General features: G+C 47.3%; 1 protein-coding gene across 4 annotated transcripts in view; it reads right to left on the minus strand.

Moving 5' to 3' along the window:
- Positions 1-10,038: 10,038 nt before the first annotated feature.
- The window catches only part of ARNT (aryl hydrocarbon receptor nuclear translocator), a 101,243-nt gene continuing 91,180 nt past the window's right edge, over positions 10,039-20,101 (minus strand). For all 4 annotated transcript variants that reach the window (XM_063947050.1, XM_063947051.1, XM_063947052.1 and 1 more), the window contains 9 exons: positions 19,612-19,763; positions 18,501-18,611; positions 17,572-17,647; positions 17,297-17,420; positions 16,457-16,559; positions 16,000-16,147; positions 15,606-15,750; positions 15,141-15,283; positions 10,039-11,564 (listed from right to left, as the gene is read on the minus strand). In XM_063947050.1, coding sequence (XP_063803120.1) covers positions 11,475-11,564; positions 15,141-15,283; positions 15,606-15,750; positions 16,000-16,147; positions 16,457-16,559; positions 17,297-17,420; positions 17,572-17,647; positions 18,501-18,611; positions 19,612-19,763 — 1,092 coding nt within the window. In that variant the 3' untranslated portion in view covers positions 10,039-11,474. The remainder of the gene's footprint in view (positions 11,565-15,140; positions 15,284-15,605; positions 15,751-15,999; positions 16,148-16,456; positions 16,560-17,296; positions 17,421-17,571; positions 17,648-18,500; positions 18,612-19,611; positions 19,764-20,101) is intronic.

The following is a 20,101-nucleotide window of genomic DNA, read 5'->3' on the forward strand; positions in this document are numbered from 1 at the left end:
CTATTATATTCCCCCTCCAGGTCCACTGGGACGGAACAAATCTGTTTTTGGGCAAAAATTCCTTAAAAACACTTCAGCATTTTGACATGTCGGCATTTCAAATGTCAACATTCTTTGTCAGTACAATGAATGTCAGTATTTTGACTCAAGAAGCAAAAACAAAAAATTGCCAAAAAGCGCCTTAGATAACGGTGCCGAGAAATATTGTTAATATAATTAAAATTGCTCTGCCACGTGCGCTGCCACAGAACACTGTGTGCGTGTTCAATATGAAATGAATAAGATAAGGGCAGAGAATGGCTGCGCAATGTGTTAGAGCAAATTAATACTAATTAGGAGCGGACGTGTAAAAATTCAAAAGGTTTTATTGTTTAGATAACATCAAGTTTAACACATAGAAACAATAAAAGTAATATAATAAAACCAAAGTTAGAAGCAAGACACCTTGAACTTGTAAATATGTATACTGGAGATAATACCCTCCGATTTTGGTGAGGAAACAGATCCAATTAAATAGCCATATGGAGATCCACAATCAGGTAAGCAGCTGATCCACAAGTGTCTGTTAGTGATTGCCGTGGTGAGGATCTAAGTGCGGCAATGCAAGAAACTGCTGTGGGAATGAATAAGTACCTCTCCGTGGGCTGGTCCCGACCGAGCGTCCTCGGTCGTAGGTTCCTGCAGTGCCCAGTGCTTGACAATACAGCAGAAGAGGGGACTTACTTATCCCTGGGTTGGTGATGCAGTTTATCAGCGGCGTGGGGCAGGGGTCACCGGCAGCGATTGGAAAAGCCGGGACGGGAGCCGAGGTATCTCAATGGCTCAACCTGATGGTAGAAGTCACCGTCGGCAGATGGAGTAGCCGGAACGGGAGTCAGAGTCTGACTGGCTCAGCATGCAGGTAGAAATCACCGGCTGTAAACGGAGAAGCCGGGGCGGGAGCCGAAGTGTCACAGGCTCAAACAGCAGCTTGCTACCTGTATGGTAGGTGAAGTCAAGGTGTGCAAACAGGTGGGGTCCTAACGCGTTTCGTCACAGACCATGTGACTTTATCAAAGTCACATGGTCTGTGACGAAAGTCACATGGTAAAGTCACATGGTCTGTGACGAAACGCGTTAGGACCCCGCCTGTTTACACACCTTGACTTCACCTACCATACAGGTAGCAAGCTGCTGTTTGAGCCCGTGACACTTCGGCTCCCGCCCCGGCTTCTCCGTTTACAGCCGGTGATTTCTACCTGCATGCTGAGCCAGTCAGACTCTGACTCCCGTTCCGGCTACTCCATCTGCCGACGGTGACTTCTACCATCAGGTTGAGCCATTGAGATACCTCGGCTCCCGTCCCGGCTTTTCCAATCGCTGCCGGTGACCCCTGCCAGCACGCCGCTGATAAACTGCATCACCAACCCAGGGATAAGTACGTTCCCTCTTCTGCTGTATTGTCAAGCACTGGGCACTGCAGGAACCTACGACGAGGACGCTCGGTCGGGACCAGCCCACGGAGAGGTACTTATTCATTCCCACAGCAGTTTCTTGCATTGCCGCACTTAGATCCTCACCACGGCAATCACTAACAGACACTTGTGGATCAGCTGCTTACCTGATTGTGGATCTCCATATGGCTATTTAATTGGATCTGTTTCCTCACCAAAGTCGGAGGGTATTATCTCCAGGATACATATTTACAAGTTCAAGTTGTCTTGCTTCTAACTTTGATTTTATTATATTACTTTTATTGTTTCTATGTGTTAAACTTGATGTTATCTAAACAATAAAACCTTTTGAATTTTTACACGTCAGCTCCTAATTAGTATTAATTTGCTCTAACACATTGCGCAGCCATTCTCTTCCCTTACAGTATTTTGACTCAGTCAATGGCTGTCTGTATTGTGTCCATCGGTAAATCAACTGCTAGCCATTTGGAATACATGTGGTATATATGCCAATATATTCATGTTTAATTTATTACTTTAAAACTCTTATGATAGCATTAACTGTCAATGACTAGGGATTACGGCCCTGACATCTGTGAGGGAATGCTTAAAAAAACATTTCTACTGTATATACCAAAAAGAGCACTTGACAGTTTTTAAAAGTGTGTGTATTGTCCCATACGCTCCAATACTGAAGCCTGATTGATTGAAGTCATTGATGTTACAGCCGTTTGTTTCTATTACCATCGCACAGTTATTTAAGTTAATGCAAAAGTAGAACATAAGTCGGTGAAAAACAAAAAGGAGCAATCCATATTCCTCCATGTGAAATTCATGTTATGACAGAAGACTGTGCACGTGCCCCGGATACACCGTGTGTAAACCATGGCCCTTACTGAAGGTCATGCAAGTAACTATTAGGTGCAGTCCTCTGCTGGGACTTCCACCATTGCCTCATGCAAGTAACCAGACGGGGCTGCTGCGAGAAGGCAGCTCTCATGGGGGGTCATTCCGAGTTGATTGCTCGCTAGCTACTTTTTGCAGCACTGCGATCAGATAGTCACCGCCTATGGGGGAGTGTATTTTCACTTTGCAAGTGTGCGAATGCCTGTGCAGCCGAGCTCTGCAAAAACAGTTTGTGCAGTTTCTGAGTAGGTCTGGACTTACTCAGCCGCTGCGATCACTTCATCCTGTCCGGTCCCGGAATTGACGTCAGACACCCGCCCTGCAAACGCTTGGACACGCCTGCGGTTTCCCAAACACTCCCAGAAAATGGTCAGTTGACACCCATAAACGCCCTCTTCCTCTCAATCTCCTTGCGATCGGCTGTGCGAATGGATTCTTCATTAAATCCTTCGCCCAGCACTGATCCGCTTTGTACACGTACGACGCACCTGCGCATTGCATATGCATGCGCAGTAGTGAACTGATTGCGGCGAAAAATGGCAGCGTGCGATCAGGTCGGAATGACCCCCAAAATAGGAGGATTGGAGAAATCCAGGTGACTCAGGTGCCTAGGATAGGTGGTGAGCAGTGATTGCAGCACAACATCAGATCGCTGCGTCACATAATGCAATGACAAAGTGGGAATTTGTAGTCCTTCATTCCCCTTCCCACTGCCAGCTGTTAAGGATCACAAATAATTGTTGACATATAGGCCCTCATTCCGAGTTGATTGCTCGCTAGCTACTATTTGCAGCCGTGCAAACGCATAGTCGCCGCCTACGGTGAGTGTATTTTCGCTTTGCAAGTGTGCGATCGCATGTGCAGGAGAGCTTTTTGCAGTTTGTGTGTAGCTCTGAACTTACTCAGCAACTGCGATCACTTCAGCCTGTACGGTCCCGGAATTGACGTCTGACACCCGCCCTGCAAACGCTTGGACACGCCTGCGTTTTTCCTACCACTCCCAGAAAACGGTCCGTTGACACCCATAAACGCCTTCTTCCTGTCAATCACCTTGTGATCGGTTGTGCAAATGGATTAGTCGCTAGAAGCATTGCACAGCAACGATGCTGTTTGTACCCGTATGACGTGCGTGCGCATTGCGGTGCATGCGCAGTAGTAACCTGATCGCTGCAAAAAACAGCAGCGAGCGATCAACTCGGAATGAGAGCCATAGTTCAGTATTTAGTGTCTACTTCCCAATTCCCCCTCTCAGGTTGTCTGGCCAGTGCAATGACTTGGACATGACCCATAGGGCTTCAGGCTCAATGAATCCATGAGCCATGTGGTTTTCCCTGGGCGGTCACCTGTGAGGTTGATGAACATATGCCCCATATGCCGTTATCCAAGCACCAATGAGTTGACTTACACAGCCATTGGAACCACCATCGCTGAAGCTCTTCTTGGCTGGTCAGGGATACAACCTGCAAAAGTCGGATTGAGATGAAGAACCTGTGAGGAGACGGGGAGAGCAACAGCTACAGCACCATAGCAGGAGGATGGGGCACAGCCACCGCTCATGGCAGCGTCCACCCGGCTCCAGCAAGCGAGGTCCCGCTTGCTAGAGCCGGGTGGACGCTGCCGCGAGGTCTGGCGGCGGTGCCACTTTCTCTATCGTCCTAAGTGGATGCTGGGGTTCCTGAAAGGACCATGGGGAATAGCGGCTCCGCAGGAGACAGGGCACAAAAAAGTAAAGCTTTTACCAGATCAGGTGGTGTGCACTGGCTCCTCCCCCCATGACCCTCCTCCAGACTCCAGTTAGATTTTGTGCCCGAACGAGAAGGGTGCAATCTAGGTGGCTCTCCTAAAGAGCTGCTTAGAGAAAGTTTAGCTTAGGTTTTTTACTTTACAGTGAGTCCTGCTGGCAACAGGATCACTGCAACGAGGGACTTAGGGGAGAAGTAGTGAACTCACCTGCGTGCAGAGTGGATTTGCTGCTTGGCTACTGGACACTAGCTCCAGAGGGACGATCACAGGTACAGCCTGGATGGTCACCGGAGCCGCGCCGCCGGCCCCCTTGCAGACGCTGAAGAGAGAAGAGGTCCAAAATCGGCGGCTGAAGACTCCTCAGTCTTCTTAAGGTAGCGCACAGCACTGCAGCTGTGCGCCATTTTCCTCTCAGCACACTTCACACAACAGTCACTGAGGGTGCAGAGCGCTGGGGGGGGCGCTCTGAGAGGCAAATAAAAACCTTATTAGAGGCAAAAAATACCTCACATATAGCCCACAGAGGCTATATGGAGATATTTAACCCCTGCCTAACTTCAAAAATAGCGGGAGACGAGCCCGCCGAAAAAGGGGCGGGGCCTATCTCCTCAGCACACAGCGCCATTTTCTCTCACAGAAAAGCTGGAGAGAAGGCTCCCAGGCTCTCCCCTGCACTGCACTACAGAAACAGGGTTAAAACAGAGAGGGGGGGCACTGATTTTGGCGATATTGTATATATATAAAAGATGCTATAAGGGAGAAACACTTATATAAGGTTGTCCCTATATAATTATAGCGTTTTTGGTGTGTGCTGGCAGACTCTCCCTCTGTCTCCCCAAAGGGCTAGTGGGTCCTGTCCTCTGTCAGAGCATTCCCGGTGTGTGTGCTGTGTGTCGGTACGTGTGTGTCGACATGTATGAGGACGATGTTGGTGAGGAGGCGGAGAAATTGCCTGTAATGGTGATGTCACTCTCTAGGGAGTCGACACCGGAATGGATGGCTTATTTAGAGAATTACGTGAGAATGTCAACACGCTGCAAGGTCGGTTGACGACATGAGACGGCCGACAATCTATTAGGACCGGTCCAGGCGTCTCAGAAACACCGTCAGGGGTTTTTAAAAACGCCCATTTACCTCAGTCGGTCGACACAGACACAGACACGGACACTGAATACAGTGTCGACGGTGAATAAACAAACGTATTTCTCATTAGGGCCACACGTTAAGGGCAATGAAGGAGGTGTTACGTGTTTCTGATACTACAAGTACCACAAGAAAGGGTATTATGTGGGAGTGAAAAAACTACCTGTAGTTTTTCCTGAATCAGATAAAATAAAATGAAGTGTGTGATGATGCGTAGGGTTACCCCGATAGCAAATATTGGCGTTATACCCTTTCCCGCCAGAAATTAGGGTACGTTGGGAAACACCCCTTAGGGTGATAAGGCGCTCACACGCTTATCAAGTGGCGTTACCGTCTCCAGATACGGCCGCCCTCAAGGAGCCAGCTGATAGGAAGCTGGAAAAATATCCTAAAAAGTATATACACACATACGGTGGTTATACTGCGACCAGCGATCGCCATCAGCCTGGAGATGCAGTGCTGGGTTGGCTTGGTCGGATTCCCTGACTGAAAATATTTTATTCATGTAGAGCATTTAATAGGATGCATTCTATATATATGTATGTGAGATGCACAGAGGGATATTTGCTCTCTGGCATCAAGATAAGTGCGTTGTCCATATCTCCCAGAAGATGTCAGGGACACGACAGTGGTCAGGTGATACAAATCCCATACGGCAGATGGAAGTATTGCTGTATAAAGGGAAGGAGTTATTTGGGGGTCGGTCCATCGGACCTGGGGACCACAGCAACAGCTGGGAAATCCAACCTTTTTTACCCCAAGTTACATCTCAGCTAAAAAAGACACCGTCTTTTCAGCCTCAATCTTTCCTTTCCCATGAGGGCATGCAGGCAAAAGGCCAGTCATATCTGCCCAGACATAGAGGTAAGGGAAGTAGACTGCAGCAGGCAGCCCTTTCCCAGGAAAAGAAGCCCTCCACCGCGTCTGCCAAGTCCTCAGCATGACGCTGGGGCCGTGCAAGCGGACTCAAGGTGGGGGGGTAGTCTCAAGAGTCTCAGGGCGCAGTGGGATCACTCGCAAGTTGACCCCTAGATCGTACGAGTATTATCCCAGGGGTAAAGATTGGAGAGTCGAGACATCTTCTCCTCGCAGGTTCCTGAAGTCTGCTTTACCAACGGCTCCCTCCGACAGGGAGGCAGCATTGGAAACAATTCACAAGCTGTATATCCAGCAGGTGATAATCAAAGTACCCCTCCTACGACAAGGAAAAGGGTATTATTTTTCCACACTATATTGTGGTACTGAAGCCAGACGGCTTGGTGTCACATAGTCTAAATCTAAAATGTTTTGAACACTTACATAAAAGGTTCAAATCGAGATAAAGTCACTCAGAGCAGTGATAGCGAACCGGAAAAAAGGGGACTATATGGTGTCCCTGGACATCAAGGATTACCTCCATGTCCAAATTTTGTCCTTCTCATCAAGGGTACCTCTGGTTCGTGGTACAGAACTGTCAATATCAGTTTCAGACGATGCCGTTTGAATTATCCACGGCACCCCGGGCCTTTTTACCAAGGTAATGGCCGAAAAGATGTTTCTTCAAAGAAAAAAGGCATCTAAATTATCCCTTACTTGCACGACCTGAAAAGGGCAAGTTCCAGAGAACAGTTGGAGGTCGGAAGAGCACTATCTAAAGTAGTTCTTCGACGGCACGACTGGATTCTAAATATTCCAAGAATCGCAGCTGTTTTCCGACGATACGTCTGCTGTTCCTATGGATGATTCTGGACACGGTTCAGAAAAAGGTTTTTCTTCCCGAGGAAAAAGCCAAGGAGTTATCCGACCTGTCAGGAACCTCCTAAAACCAGGAAAGGTGTCTGTACATCAATGCACAAGAGTCCTGGGAAAAATGGTGGCTTTTTACGAAGCAATTCCATTCGGCAGATTCCATGCAAGAATTTTCCAAAGGGATCTGTTGGACAAATGGTCAGGGTCGCATCCTCAGATGCACCTGCGAATAACCCTGTCGCCAAGGACAAGGGTATATCTTCTGTGGTGGTTGCAAAAGGCTCATCTATTGGAGGGCCGCAGATTCGGCATACAGGATTTGATCCTGGTGACCACGGACGCCAGCCTGAGAGGTTGGGGAGCAGTCACACAAGGAAGAAACTTCCAGGGGGTATGGACGAACCTGGAAAAGTCTCTTCACATAAACATTCTGGTACTAAGAGCAATCTAAAATGCTCTAAGCCAGGCGGAACCACTCCTGCAAGGAAAACCGGTGTTGATTCAGTCGGACAACATCACGGCGGTCGCCCATGTAAACAGACAGGGCGGCACAAGAAGCAGGAGTGCAATGGCAGAAGCTGCCAAGATTCTTCGCTGGGCGGAGAATCACGTAATAGCAATGTCAGCAGTGTTCTTCCCGGGCGTGGACAACTGGGAAGCAGACTTCCTCAGCAGACACGATATTCACCCGGGAGAGTGGGGTCTTCATCCAGAAGTCTTCCACATGCTAATAAACTGTTGGGAAAGACCAATGGTAGACATGATGGCGTCTCGCCTCAACAAGAAACTGGACAAGTATTGCGCCAGGTCAAGAGATCCACAGGCAATAGCTGTGGACGCACTGGTAACACCTTGGGTGTACAAATCAGTATATGTGTTTCCTCCTCTGCCTCTCATACCAAAGGTATTGAAGATTATACGGTGAAGAGGAGTAAGAACAATACTAGTGGCTCCGGATTGGCCAAGAAGGACTTGGTACCCGGAACTTCAAGAGTTGGTCACGGACGACCCGTGCCCTCTACTTCTGAGAAGGGACCTGCTACAACAGGGTCCCTGTCTCTTTCAAGACTTACCGCGGCTGCGTTTGACGGCATGGCGGTTGAACGCCAGATCCTAAAAGGGAAAGGCATTCCAGAAGAAGTCTTTCCTACCTTGATTAAGGCAAGGAAGGAAGTCACCGCGAAACATTATCACCGCATTTGGCGAAAATATGTCGCGTGGTGCGAGGATCGGAGTGTTCCGACGGAGGAATTTCAACTGGGTCGTTTCCTACATTTCCTACAATCAGGATTGTCTATGGGTCTCAAATTGAGATCTATTAAGGTTCAAATTTCGGCCCTGTCAATATTCTTCCAAAAAGAATTGGCCTCAGTTCCTGAGGTACAGACTTTTGTTAAAGGAGTACTGCATATACAGCCTCCTGTGGTGCCTCCGGTGGCACCGTGGGATCTAAATGTAGTTTTAGATTTCCTCAAATCCCATTGGTTTGAACCATTGAAAAAGGTGGATTTTAAATATCTCACATGGAAAGTGACTATGTTACTGGCCCTGGCTTCCGCCAGGAGAGTATCTGAATTGGCGGCTTTATCTTATAAAAGCCCTTATCTAATCTTCCATTCGGATAGGGCAGAACTGAGGACTCGTCCGCATTTTCTCCCTAAGGTGGTATCAGCGTTTCACCTGAACCAACCTATTGTGGTGCCTGCGGCCACTGGCGACTTGGAGGACTCCAAGTTGTTGGACGTTGTCAGAGCCTTAAAAATATACATTTCAAGGACGGCTGAAGTCAGAAAATCTGACTCGCTGTTGATACTATATGCACCCAACAAGTTGGGTGCCCCTGCTTCTAAGCAGACGATTGCTCGTTGGATTTGTAACACAATTCAACTTGCTCATTCTGTGGCAGGCCTGCCACAGCCTAAATCTGTTAAGGCCCATTCCACAAGGAAGGTGGGCTCATCTTGGGCGGCTGCCCGAGGGGTCTCGGCATTACAATTCTGCCGAGCAGCTACGTGGTCGGGGGAAAACACGTTTGTAAAATTCTACAAATTTGATACCCTGGCAAAAGAGGACTTGGAATTCTCTCATTCGGTGCTGCAGAGTCATCCGCACTCTCCCGCCCGTTTGGGAGCTTTGGTATAATCCCCATGGTCCTTTCAGGAACCCCAGCATCCACTTAGGACGATAGAGAAAATAAGAATTTACTTACCGATAATTCTATTTCTCGGAGTCCGTAGTGGATGCTGGGCGCCCATCCCAAGTGCGGATTATCTGCAATACTGTACATAGTTATTGTTAACAAATTCGGGTTATATTGTTAAGGAGCCATCTTTAAGAGGCTCTTTCTGTTATCATACTGTTAACTGGGTTTAGATCACAAGTTGTACGGTGTGATTGGTGTGGCTGGTATGAGTCTTACCCGGGATTCAAATTGCCTCCCTTATTGTGTACGCTCGTCCGGGCACAGTACCTAACTGGAGTCTGGAGGAGGGTCATGGGGGGAGGAGCCAGTGCACACCACCTGATCTGGTAAAAGCTTTACTTTTTTGTGCCCTGTCTCCTGCGGAGCCGCTATTCCCCATGGTCCTTTCAGGAACCCCAGCATCCACTACGGACTCCGAGAAATAGAATTATCGGTAAGTAAATTCTTATTTTCTCCTGCTACGGTGCTACGCTGCTGTAGCCGCTGCTCTCCCCATCTCCTCCTCACAGGTCCCTCATCTCAATCCGACATTTTTTAAAGTCGGATTGAGATGGTCAGGAATGGCGCCGTTCATTGAATAGCCCTTGTCGGATCCATTCCGACAAATGCATGTCGGAATGGATCTGACTTTAATTGAATATACCCCATAGGGGTAAAATTACCAAGTGGTGGCTCGCAGCTTTTGCTGTGTTTAAATCTGAAACTTAAAATGGTAACTACTGTGGACTTAAACGCGACACGAAGGGGTGGCTTGCAAACCCAGCCGAGTAAATATACCTTACCGACTGCTCGATGCAGTGCTCAAGTGACACCTTCCATCAATGTCACCTTTAAAGGAATTGTCTATACAAACAAACAGAAATAAAGAGACATTTTCCAGGATCAAGTAAAAATTCTCATAAAATTATATTATTTCATATAGTATACACATAAAACACTTTGCACAATAAAATGTTTTGAAGTAAACGGAAAGGGAGAGATAGGAATAAAGCGGTTTGTCCTGGAGAATAAGAAACGTGTGTAACATAATACAAGATATAAAATCTGCATTAATCCTGCCAACGGCACCGGATTAACAAGGTAAATTTCACAAATAATAAAAGGCTAGATGTCTCGTTATCCGATCGGTGTACAGGTGATACCTGTGATCAAAGCACAACTGTTCTGTAGCTTTAAAACTACACTTACAATCCATCTATGTTTTTCCAATTCATACAATAGTAAATGCCATTTTATCTCTGATTAAGCAGACGCTGCTTGTTGTATCATCATAACCTGACTAAATCATGACCAAGTAATATCCATTTAATAAAACGTAAAACATCGTGGGGTGCTCATTCCTATGAAGTGCTTAAAAGGAGGCCATTTTGAGATCTGTATAAACAAGACAGCCATCTTGATTGTTCCTAAACGTGGAGTCAAAAGGATTTTAAATAACCTCTAAAGGGTAAAGACCCGTATCTCGTCAAAGAAGAACACTGAACACTATCTGTATTACGGCGGCGTTATACAGCCTGTATGGCTACATGTGCGATGGCGTAACAGCTCTCTTCACCGATCCTTTTCCTGTTCCCTACGGGTCTCGGGAATCCTGTGGATTGTCAAGAAATCTTTGATACAAATATTTTCTTTGCAAGATGAATAATTAGGTACAAAAAAGAACAACAATTAAATATTCACTTGTTTTAAGGCAAAAGCATTAAATTAATAAAGTAATAAGCAGAATATAATGGACACCTTAGGCGTCCCGCCTGTGTATAGTAATAACCCAAGCACGATTAGATAGACCGCCCCTGATGGCTGTACACATATCGCCAAGTCTTCAGCGGGGAGAACGCAAACGTCTTCCCTCGAGGCGACAATTTCCTGCCCTGACATTATAAAAGGCACCCACTAGATTTGTGATTATCTTACGCACAAAGTTATCCCTGATAGAGCCTAAAATTATACCTTTTAGGGTCATTTGATAGTTAATATAAAAAATAAAAAACTGTGAATTTTTTTATTTTTTGGTGGGTGACGTCATAATTCACGTGTGCTTTTTGTCTTCCCGTCTCAGATTCCTAGAAAAGAAGTGAAAAAAATAAAAAATCTGTGGCACAATGTGGGGTTTAAAGCTGGTGAGGTGTGTCCCATCTCTCCTTATTCACAAAGAAGGCAGTTCTGTGGTGTCCCTGTAAGGATTTCCTCCCGTTGTCGGGCCTCAATGTCCTTCTCATTACTTCCACTGCCCCATCTCGTATCCTTAGGGTAAGAGCGAGTGAGCCGGATTAATGCTCATTTGTAGGCTTCAGAATTCCATTTGTCCTGCCCCATTTTTACTCGGCAAAAGACTGGAACATACCGAGCTCGGAAAACTCTTCGCTGTTGTAACTGGACGTCTGGTCTCCCAGCATGGACAGCATGTCCTAAATGGAGGCAATACCATGTATGATCACAAATAAGGGGAGGAGGAATTGCCTGTAATTACAGTCATCCAACACACAGACATTTCACAATCCAAACTTCAACGCTGAAGGTTCTCACTCCTGAGGCCGGACGGAATGCCCCCCGAGCTGGCCGGAGGTGCGGTATGCCGGACGAAGTCGGATGTTCTTTTAAAGCGGCAATCACTTAGAAGGCGTGGTTGTGCATTGTAAATGATTGCTGCTTTAAAAAAAAAAAAAGTCCAAGTCCGGCTGGCATTCCACACCTCCGGCCAACTTGGTTCCGGCCCCAGGTCTGAGCGCACTTTGGGGGTAATTCAGCAGCAAATTTGTTATCAGTTGGTCAAAACCATGTGCACTGCAGGTGGGGCAGATGTAACATGTGCAGAGAGAGTTAGATGTGGCTGGGGTGTGTCCAAACTGAAATCTAAATTGCAGTGTAAAAATAAAGCAGCCAGTATTTACCCTGCACAGAAACAATATAACCCACCCAAATCTAACTCTCTCTGCACATGTTACATCTGTCCCACCTGCAGTGCACATGGTTTTACCCAACTGCTAAGAAATTTGCTGCTTCGATCAGATCTGAATTACCCCCTTTGTCCTGTTCATGTATGTGACATGCCAAAACCCTATCACAGATTCTTCTTTATGCAGTAACAACACAGACTATGGGGGAGATTCAATTACCCATGCTAAAATACAGCGGGTGTAGTGTGTACCCAGCTTTCCACGTCAAATAGCATTCAACCAAAATGGGCAAATAGTATATTTTATATATATATATATATATATATATATATATATAATTTTAATAAAGTGAACTAAAAACAACTTTTTCTCTCATCTATTTACAAACATCACAAAGAAATGTGGTTCTGCTTTCTTTCAGCAGCATTAGTTGATGGGATGCGGTCACAATGTCAACAATAATGGTGTAAATATTGTTGAAATGTCAACACTGAACATGTCGGCATCTGCAAAAAGGTTAGGGTTAGGCTGTGGAAGGGACGGTTAGGGTTAAGGTGCATACAGACGGAGAGATTTTAACTATGAGAGATTTTGACTGAGCGTTTCCCCTTGAACTGGCTGTAGGAGATTTTGACTAACTTTTCCAGCGATTTTGGCTATGGGCGATTTTGGCTAACTCATTCAAGCAATGGGACGCTTTTTCTTTTCCAGTGGCCTAGCCAAAATTGACTTGCCTGCACAGTCTATTTTTAGCAGCGATAGCGACCTGGCGGGGACGCGCATCGCTATCGCTGGCTGTGTACACACAGGGTGATACGCACTAACTTTCTGAGCGATTTTGACTATATAGTCAAAATCTCTCAGCTATATCACTCCGTATGTATGGACCTTTAGTCTGTGGGAGGGGACGATTAGGCTTAGGCTGTGGGAGGGGACGGTTAGGCTTAGGCTGTGGGAGGGGACGGTTAGGCTTAGGCTGTGGGAGGGGACGGTTAGGCTTAGGCTGTGGGAGGGGACGGTTAGGCTTAGGCTGTGGGAGGGGACGGTTAAGGTTAGGCTGTGGGAGGGGAGGTTAGGGTTAGGCTGTGGTGTGGGAGGCTAGAGTTAGGCTGTGGAGGGAAGGTTAGGGTTAGGCTGTGGTGTGGGAGGCTAGAGTTAGGCTGTGGAGGGAAGGTTAGGGTTAGGCTGTGGTGTGGGAGGCTAGAGTTAGGCTGTGGAGGGAAGGTTAGGGTTAGGCTGTGGTGTGGGAGGCTAGAGTTAGGCTGTGGAGGGAAGGTTAGGGTTAGGCTGTGGGAGGGAAGGTTAGGGTTACGCTGTGGGAGGGAAGGTTAGGGTTAGGCTGTGGGAGGGAGGGTTTGGTTGTGGGAGGGAAGGTTAGGGTTAGGCTCTGGGAGGGAGGGTTTGGTTGTGGGAGGGAAGGTTAGGCTGTGGGAGGAAAGGTTAAGGTTAGGCTGTGGGAGGGAATGTTAGGCTGTGGGAGGGAAGGTTAGGGTTAGGCTGTGGGAGGGAAGGTTAGGGTTAGGCTGTGGGAGGCAAGGTTAGGCTGTGGTAGGGGAGGTTAGGGTTAGGCTGTGGGAGGGAAGGTTAGGGTTAGGCTGTGGGAGGGAAGGTTAGGGTTAGGCTGTGGGAGGGAAGGTTAGGCTGTGGGAGGGAAGGTTAGGCTGTGGGAGGGAAGGTTAGGGTTAGGCTGTGGGAGGGAAGGTTAGGGTTAGGCTGTGGGAGGCAAGGTTAGGCTGTGGGAGGGAAGGTTAGGGTTAGGCTGTGGGAGGGAAGGTTAGGGTTAGGCTGTGGGAGGGAAGGTTAGGGTTAGGCTGTGGGAGGGAAGGTTAGGGTTAGGCTGTGGGAGGGAAGGTTAGGGTTAGGCTGTGGGAGGGAAGGTTAGGGTTAGGCTGTGGGAGGGAGGGTTAGGATGTGGGAGGGGAGGTTAGGATTAGGCTGTGGGAGGGGAGGTTAGGATTAGGCTGTGGGAGGGGAGGTTAGGATTAGGCTGTGGGAGGGAAGGTTAGGGTTAGACTGTGGGAGGGAAGATTAGGGTCAGGCTGTGGGAGGGAAGATTAGGGTTAGGCTGTGGGAGGGAAGGTTAGGGTTAGGCTGTGGGAGGGAAGGTTAGGGTTAGGCTGTGGGAGGGAAGGTTAGGGTTAGGCTGTGGGAGGGAGGGTTAGGATGTGGGAGGGGAGGTTAGGATTAGGCTGTGGGAGGGGAGGTTAGGATTAGGCTGTGGGAGGGGAGGTTAGGATTAGGCTGTGGGAGGGAAGGTTAGGGTTAGACTGTGGGAGGGAAGATTAGGGTTAGGCTGTGGGAGGGAAGATTAGGGTTAGGCTGTGGGAGGGAAGGTTAGGGTTAGGCTGTGGGAGGGAAGGTTAGGGTTAGGCTGTGGGAGGGAGGGTTAGGATGTGGGAGGGGAGGTTAGGATTAGGCTGTGGGAGGGGAGGTTAGGATTAGGCTGTGGGAGGGAAGATTAGGGTTAGGCTGTGGGAGGGAAGATTAGGGTTAGGCTGTGGGAGGGAAGATTAGGGTTAGGCTGTGGGAGGGAAGGTTAGGGTTAGGCTGTGGGAGGGAAGGTTAGGCTGTGGAGGGAAGGTTAGGGTTAGGCTGTGTGAGGGAAGGTTAGGCTGTGGGAGGAAAGGTTAAGGTTGGGCTGTGGGAAGGGAGGTTAGGATTAAGCTGTGGGAGGGGAGGTTAAGGTTAGGCTGTGGGAGGGGAGGTTAGGCTTAGGCTGTGGGAGGGGAGGGTTAGGCGTAGGCTTTGGGCGGGGAGGGCTAAGCATTAGGGGTGGGAAGACACAGCTGAAGCCATCGGGAAAAGTTGGACCAGGTAAGTCACCTGGACCGGTATATGACAATCTGGATTGGCCAGTTTAGAAGATCCACCAAAAATACTGTAATCCAGAATTCGATTTACTTTACAGCATTCTCGGCTGATACTTCAGAAACACTTCTTATCCCAAATTCAGTAGAAAGGGGAGTCATTTTCCCATGTTTTACAAATAGGACAATCCTTCTTTCATGCATTACTAGTGTGAAAGGACACAATCATAGTTAATTGCAGTATTCACGTTGCTTAACTACTAAGCAGTATCAGACTTACTGGGAAGACCTCTGATTGGCTGGCTTGCGGCTGGACATGCGTGTCTGCAGTGCTCTGGCTGTGATGCTGATTCTGCCACTGCGGCCACACCGCCTCCGCTGCCCGTGTCTGGAAGGGTACACGCGGCTGTCCTACATCAGCGGCTGCAAAGACATGCCCAGGAATATCAATACCGGAAAACGCTGCTCGTGTCCTACCTACTTTATATCTCTGTACAGAGTGGGCAAATGACAGAAGGGTCCAGCAGTATATACATACATTCCCCCAACTCTCATTTAAAGGCAGAAGATGTCATCACTTATCTGTCCACTAATTCTAGCGAACAAAGATTTCTAAACGTGTGATGTAACATCCGCCTCCCCCACTGGAATTATTGTAACTCAACTTATAAACTCGCACAGCAAACGATCAAAATGGACTAAAGCAAGCCTGTATAATCTGGCGGAATCACGAGCCCTTTATTACCAAAGCTGTTGGTCCGGCTGGCCAGGCTGGGGTAAGTGCTTCCAGCTGGAGAAGAGGTTGAACTCTGGGAGGACAGTGGGCTGAAGTTGGTGGGTGTTGTCTGGAAGTTGCCCATTCCGAACGGAGGAGACTGGGTCTTTGCTGCCTGAAAAAAATAGGAGGCGGGGAACACACCCTCAGCAATCCGCCTGGGCACCACCTATGGCAACTGGACTCCATATTATAAAGTATGTGTAGCGCTAGAACGTTATAATCACCCGTATGTCTTTAATTGTATATAGAAGAAACAAACTCCAAATTTACTGCTGTATCTAAAATAACTTCTAAGATCATCAAATTGCACACGGACAATAAATCTATACACTATACACACAGATAGAACAGCCTTACATACCTGTGCTGTGAAGGACGGCCGTGTGCCAGAGCTCCAGTTGGTGCCGGAGACTTGTGTGGGGCTGGTATGCCGAGAGATCTGCGCCAGGATCTGCCCCGCAGACACAGGCTGCTGGATAATGTTGGCTGGAGACACCATGCCACCACTCCTGGAACAGTAACAAGATAAGCTACACTTTCACACTGCCCCCTGGTGCACATAAAAGGTTCTACATCAGAAAACCAAGTAACAGCTACCGTACATCCAACAACTGTACCCTAGACAAATCAGACCGCTTTGCGTCTTCAAAATGTTTGGCTATTTAGACGTTTGCTTCCGTGCTGTAAATCTTATAATCACAATACCACCACAAATTAAGATTCCGATAATTCCGTACAGTCACATAGATTATATTTTCAGCATCCTAGATCTATAACTATGTCCCAAAAAGTCTCAGGAGACTGATAACATTTCTTACCTGAAACCGTCCACTGGGCGGGGGGCTGGGGTGAAAGTGCTGGCTTGTGGGAAGAGTTGCTGGTTGCCTGGGACTCCGCTAGGATTAAGTGCTTTGTTCTGGTCTGATAGGAGAGGAACATATCTGAGGTCAGGGAAAACAGGTCTCTGCCATTCACACGCCACATAAGGTGATACTTCAGCAGAATGGCTGCTAGGCTTCTGTTTTATCACAGATACGATACCCAGAATAAAAACTGTACACGAATGAACAGCGGTGAGGCTGCGCTAAGCTTTCTTTTCTATCTTCTAATTAAATATACAGTAGCTGTGGTGGGCAATTCAGGTGTCACAAAAAGCGGCAAAGATGCTTCTGTATAACACTCGCTGTGCAAAATAGTTCTCACGGTTTAGGCTCGGGAACCGTGCAGAACGCACCGAGCGACTCGCAATAAAAATAAAATAAAAAAGAAGGTGGGGGAAAGATTTGAAAAGCGGAGCATAGCTAAAATGTGGTGCCGCCCAGAGGACACACAGACAGGGTTGCTGAACCTTTCTAAAATACACTGGAACAATTACCATATCTGACAGGTTGCTACAGCACCTTTTACATTTGCACCAATTCATACAAAAGCTCCACATCCAGGTCAGATGACCGTACTCTCCAAGTCAGGGTACAATGGTTCATTATGGGTCTATTACAGAGTGTATGCACCCTGCGGCTCCCGGCCGCTGGTCACCTGACTACATCCCGGCTATTCCTCTTATGACAGCCTAGCTTCATCTTCTTTACAAAGGTGAAATACCTGGCTACTGAAACGGAGCATCAAAGTCAAGACATCGCTCTCTAACGTATACCCACCTGAATTAAGGCTGCTATAGATTTCGGCAAACCTGGGGTCTCTCTCCTGTCCATAGAGGGTGTCTGATTTCTCCCGGGATTTGCTGTGGTCAGGAACTGCGGCAGCCACCGGCTGTACTGGAACCTGCCCACGGGATGTGTGTTGACAAAATCTCACCATACAGGAGTGTATTTGTCATTAATCAAACATGATTTGAAGTTACCCAGCATAGCCAAATAGGATATGACACAGACCAGTTACTATATGCTGGCTGTTCTTATGGAGGGTGACTCACCTGCGTGTGGTTGTATGTTCCGAGATTGTCTCTGTTGGGTAGAACATCGAGTTCCGCTTGTGGAGGGGGCTGCTGCCTGCAGAGAGGATACAGCGTTATTACATAGTAACTACATGGAAGGTGGAATAATACTAGAAACAAGCGGATTTCACAGCAGTGCGATGATACTGATATTAGTGCAGAGCAGAGGTCAGCTCAGTGCACCGGAGAGACAGGGAGGAATGGAGCCTATACCTATGATCTAGTGATGGACATTTGTCTTGACACTGATGCACTTGAACACAAGGTGGCAGCAGACAGCCACTTATAGCTGACTGAGCCCAACCGTTGCCTTAGACGCATGCCAATTCCCCAGCCCAAAAGGCTACGCCATTTTCCACTGCTTAGTTTTAATTTATGTACATTTAAATTTTAAGTGCCAGGTTCCATATAGCCACCAGTCTATACCCCAGTGTCTGCATGTTCCAGTGTCCCCTAGTGGCTGACTGAGAAATAATAGATTTTTTGGGATACTCCCTTTTGATACATTCACAAAATAAATTCAAGGAATAAAATAGACTCCTTGCTTTGTAACTCCTAACACTGAACACGCGTTTTCATTAAAGGACTGGCCAGTGATCTGATCAATAAAATATATTTAATCTGTCTCATGCAGGAAAGAGCGGTGAGTATAAATCATGGAGATAGAGGAAGGTTTTGCTATTTACATGTTTATGAGTTAAACGCACATTTATCAAGATTTGCCCTTTCATTCTGACGTTAAAATGCCTTATTTATGGTTCGCCAATTGAAGAAGGACACCGGTTACACTTGGGGTAGGTAGTTTCCAGGCTGATAACTCATTCCAGCACTGCCCCTCGCCTATCTCCTGGTAACACAGACAGCTTCTAATGAAAGCTCCATTATCTTATGAGGAGCTACATGCTCACCTGGCAGTCAGCTGGCCCGGACCCATTTCCAGAGGGTGATTAATACTCGGGCAGAGAGGCGGCCTCTGCATAGAGTTGGTCAGGGCTGGCCGTGATTCCTGGTTTGTATTCCTACAGTAGGGATAAGATATAAATGAGAGTATCTGGAGTGGACACAGGTCATACAAAAGTATTTAGCAGCATCCGTGGTTAAAAGCATTAGTGGTGCTATAAACTATTCTGGAATCCTCTGTACTGCACTGTGGCCTCTCCACTTGGACCTCATTCTTCTGTACTGAATGGATACGGAGGTCCCTGATGTGATTGTGGCGCTACAAAACAAGACCTGATTAGCAGAGTGGCCACAGTGGTCACTATTGGTCCTGCCTTGATCTGGTGATATAATTTCATGTCAGAGCCCAAGAACCTAATAGAACCGTGCTGACAATATGTGACTTTGGATCTGACTCAAATAGGGGTACAGTCGCATCTTTTTCCGCAGTTGCGTCTGCATGCAAATGCAGTCTACTGAGGCGGCGCTATTCGGTTGCAGCATGTATTATGACACACGGTTGGTCGCAGCATCAAAGTCCGCACCAGCCCAATTTCGTTGTCTGAACACGGCCTCCTATGTCAGTGCAACTGCGTTTACGCGTGGTACTTGACTGCCACGTGCCCGAACCTGGCTAACCACCCCGTTACCTGCCAGGAACATCCGCTGAAAATCTCTCTCTCTCTCTGCATGCAATCTCAATCTGTGTCTTACACCGGTAACAGACTTGGACGCATGTGCAGACTGAAAACACTGCCTACTTGTATCGGACATCACCACCGCATCCACCTATGGCTCAGGCCCATTGGCTGAATAACAAGGCAATGAGAGAGCTCTGTGGCAAGCTCTGCCAATCATATCCTGTTTCATGGTACAGAAGGGGTGCGAGTGATCTGTCGCCTTATCTGTGTTTTTTTATATAGATAATGAAAGATCTAGATTTTTTATTAATATATATATATAGTTACATAGCATAAGGGTCCTGTGTAGACCTCTCATGTACGAGTTTCCTCTGATTTATGACAAGGGTAACACTAAGTCACAAACACAGCGTGGAACCGGCAGTGCAGCGCTACGTACTTTACATTGGTGTTAGTGCAGATGATATACTCTATCTCGTCAGAGTACGGGTTCTGGAAGGTGAAGGAGCTGGTTCTTATCAGCAGCCACTCGCGGCTTTTGGATCGGAAGCGGAACATGACAGACAACACCTGGCCTTTTAATTTCACCACCTGCAGGGGAGAACCATACCATGAACAAGAGGTTTCCTCTACACTACTACCATAGTCCAGTGCAATACACAATTACCCTATAATAGCAGAACAGTCACTGAATTTATCATATAGCACAGAGCAGGCCAGAGAATACGGAATCACTGACACCACCATACATACTCAACTTCACAGAGTCTATTTTATTTATTTTGTCAGAAACCAATTAGCCCATCAATCTGTTTTTATTTTAATTTTAGGAGGAATCCAGAGCACCCGGAGGAAGCTCAGCCTCACACATGGAGTACAAACCCTACACAGACAGTCGTACTAGTAGAACTACAGATACAGAGATGCAT

Source organism: Pseudophryne corroboree, chromosome 12 (assembly GCF_028390025.1).
Source record: "Pseudophryne corroboree isolate aPseCor3 chromosome 12, aPseCor3.hap2, whole genome shotgun sequence".
Taxonomy (NCBI): domain Eukaryota; kingdom Metazoa; phylum Chordata; class Amphibia; order Anura; family Myobatrachidae; genus Pseudophryne; species Pseudophryne corroboree.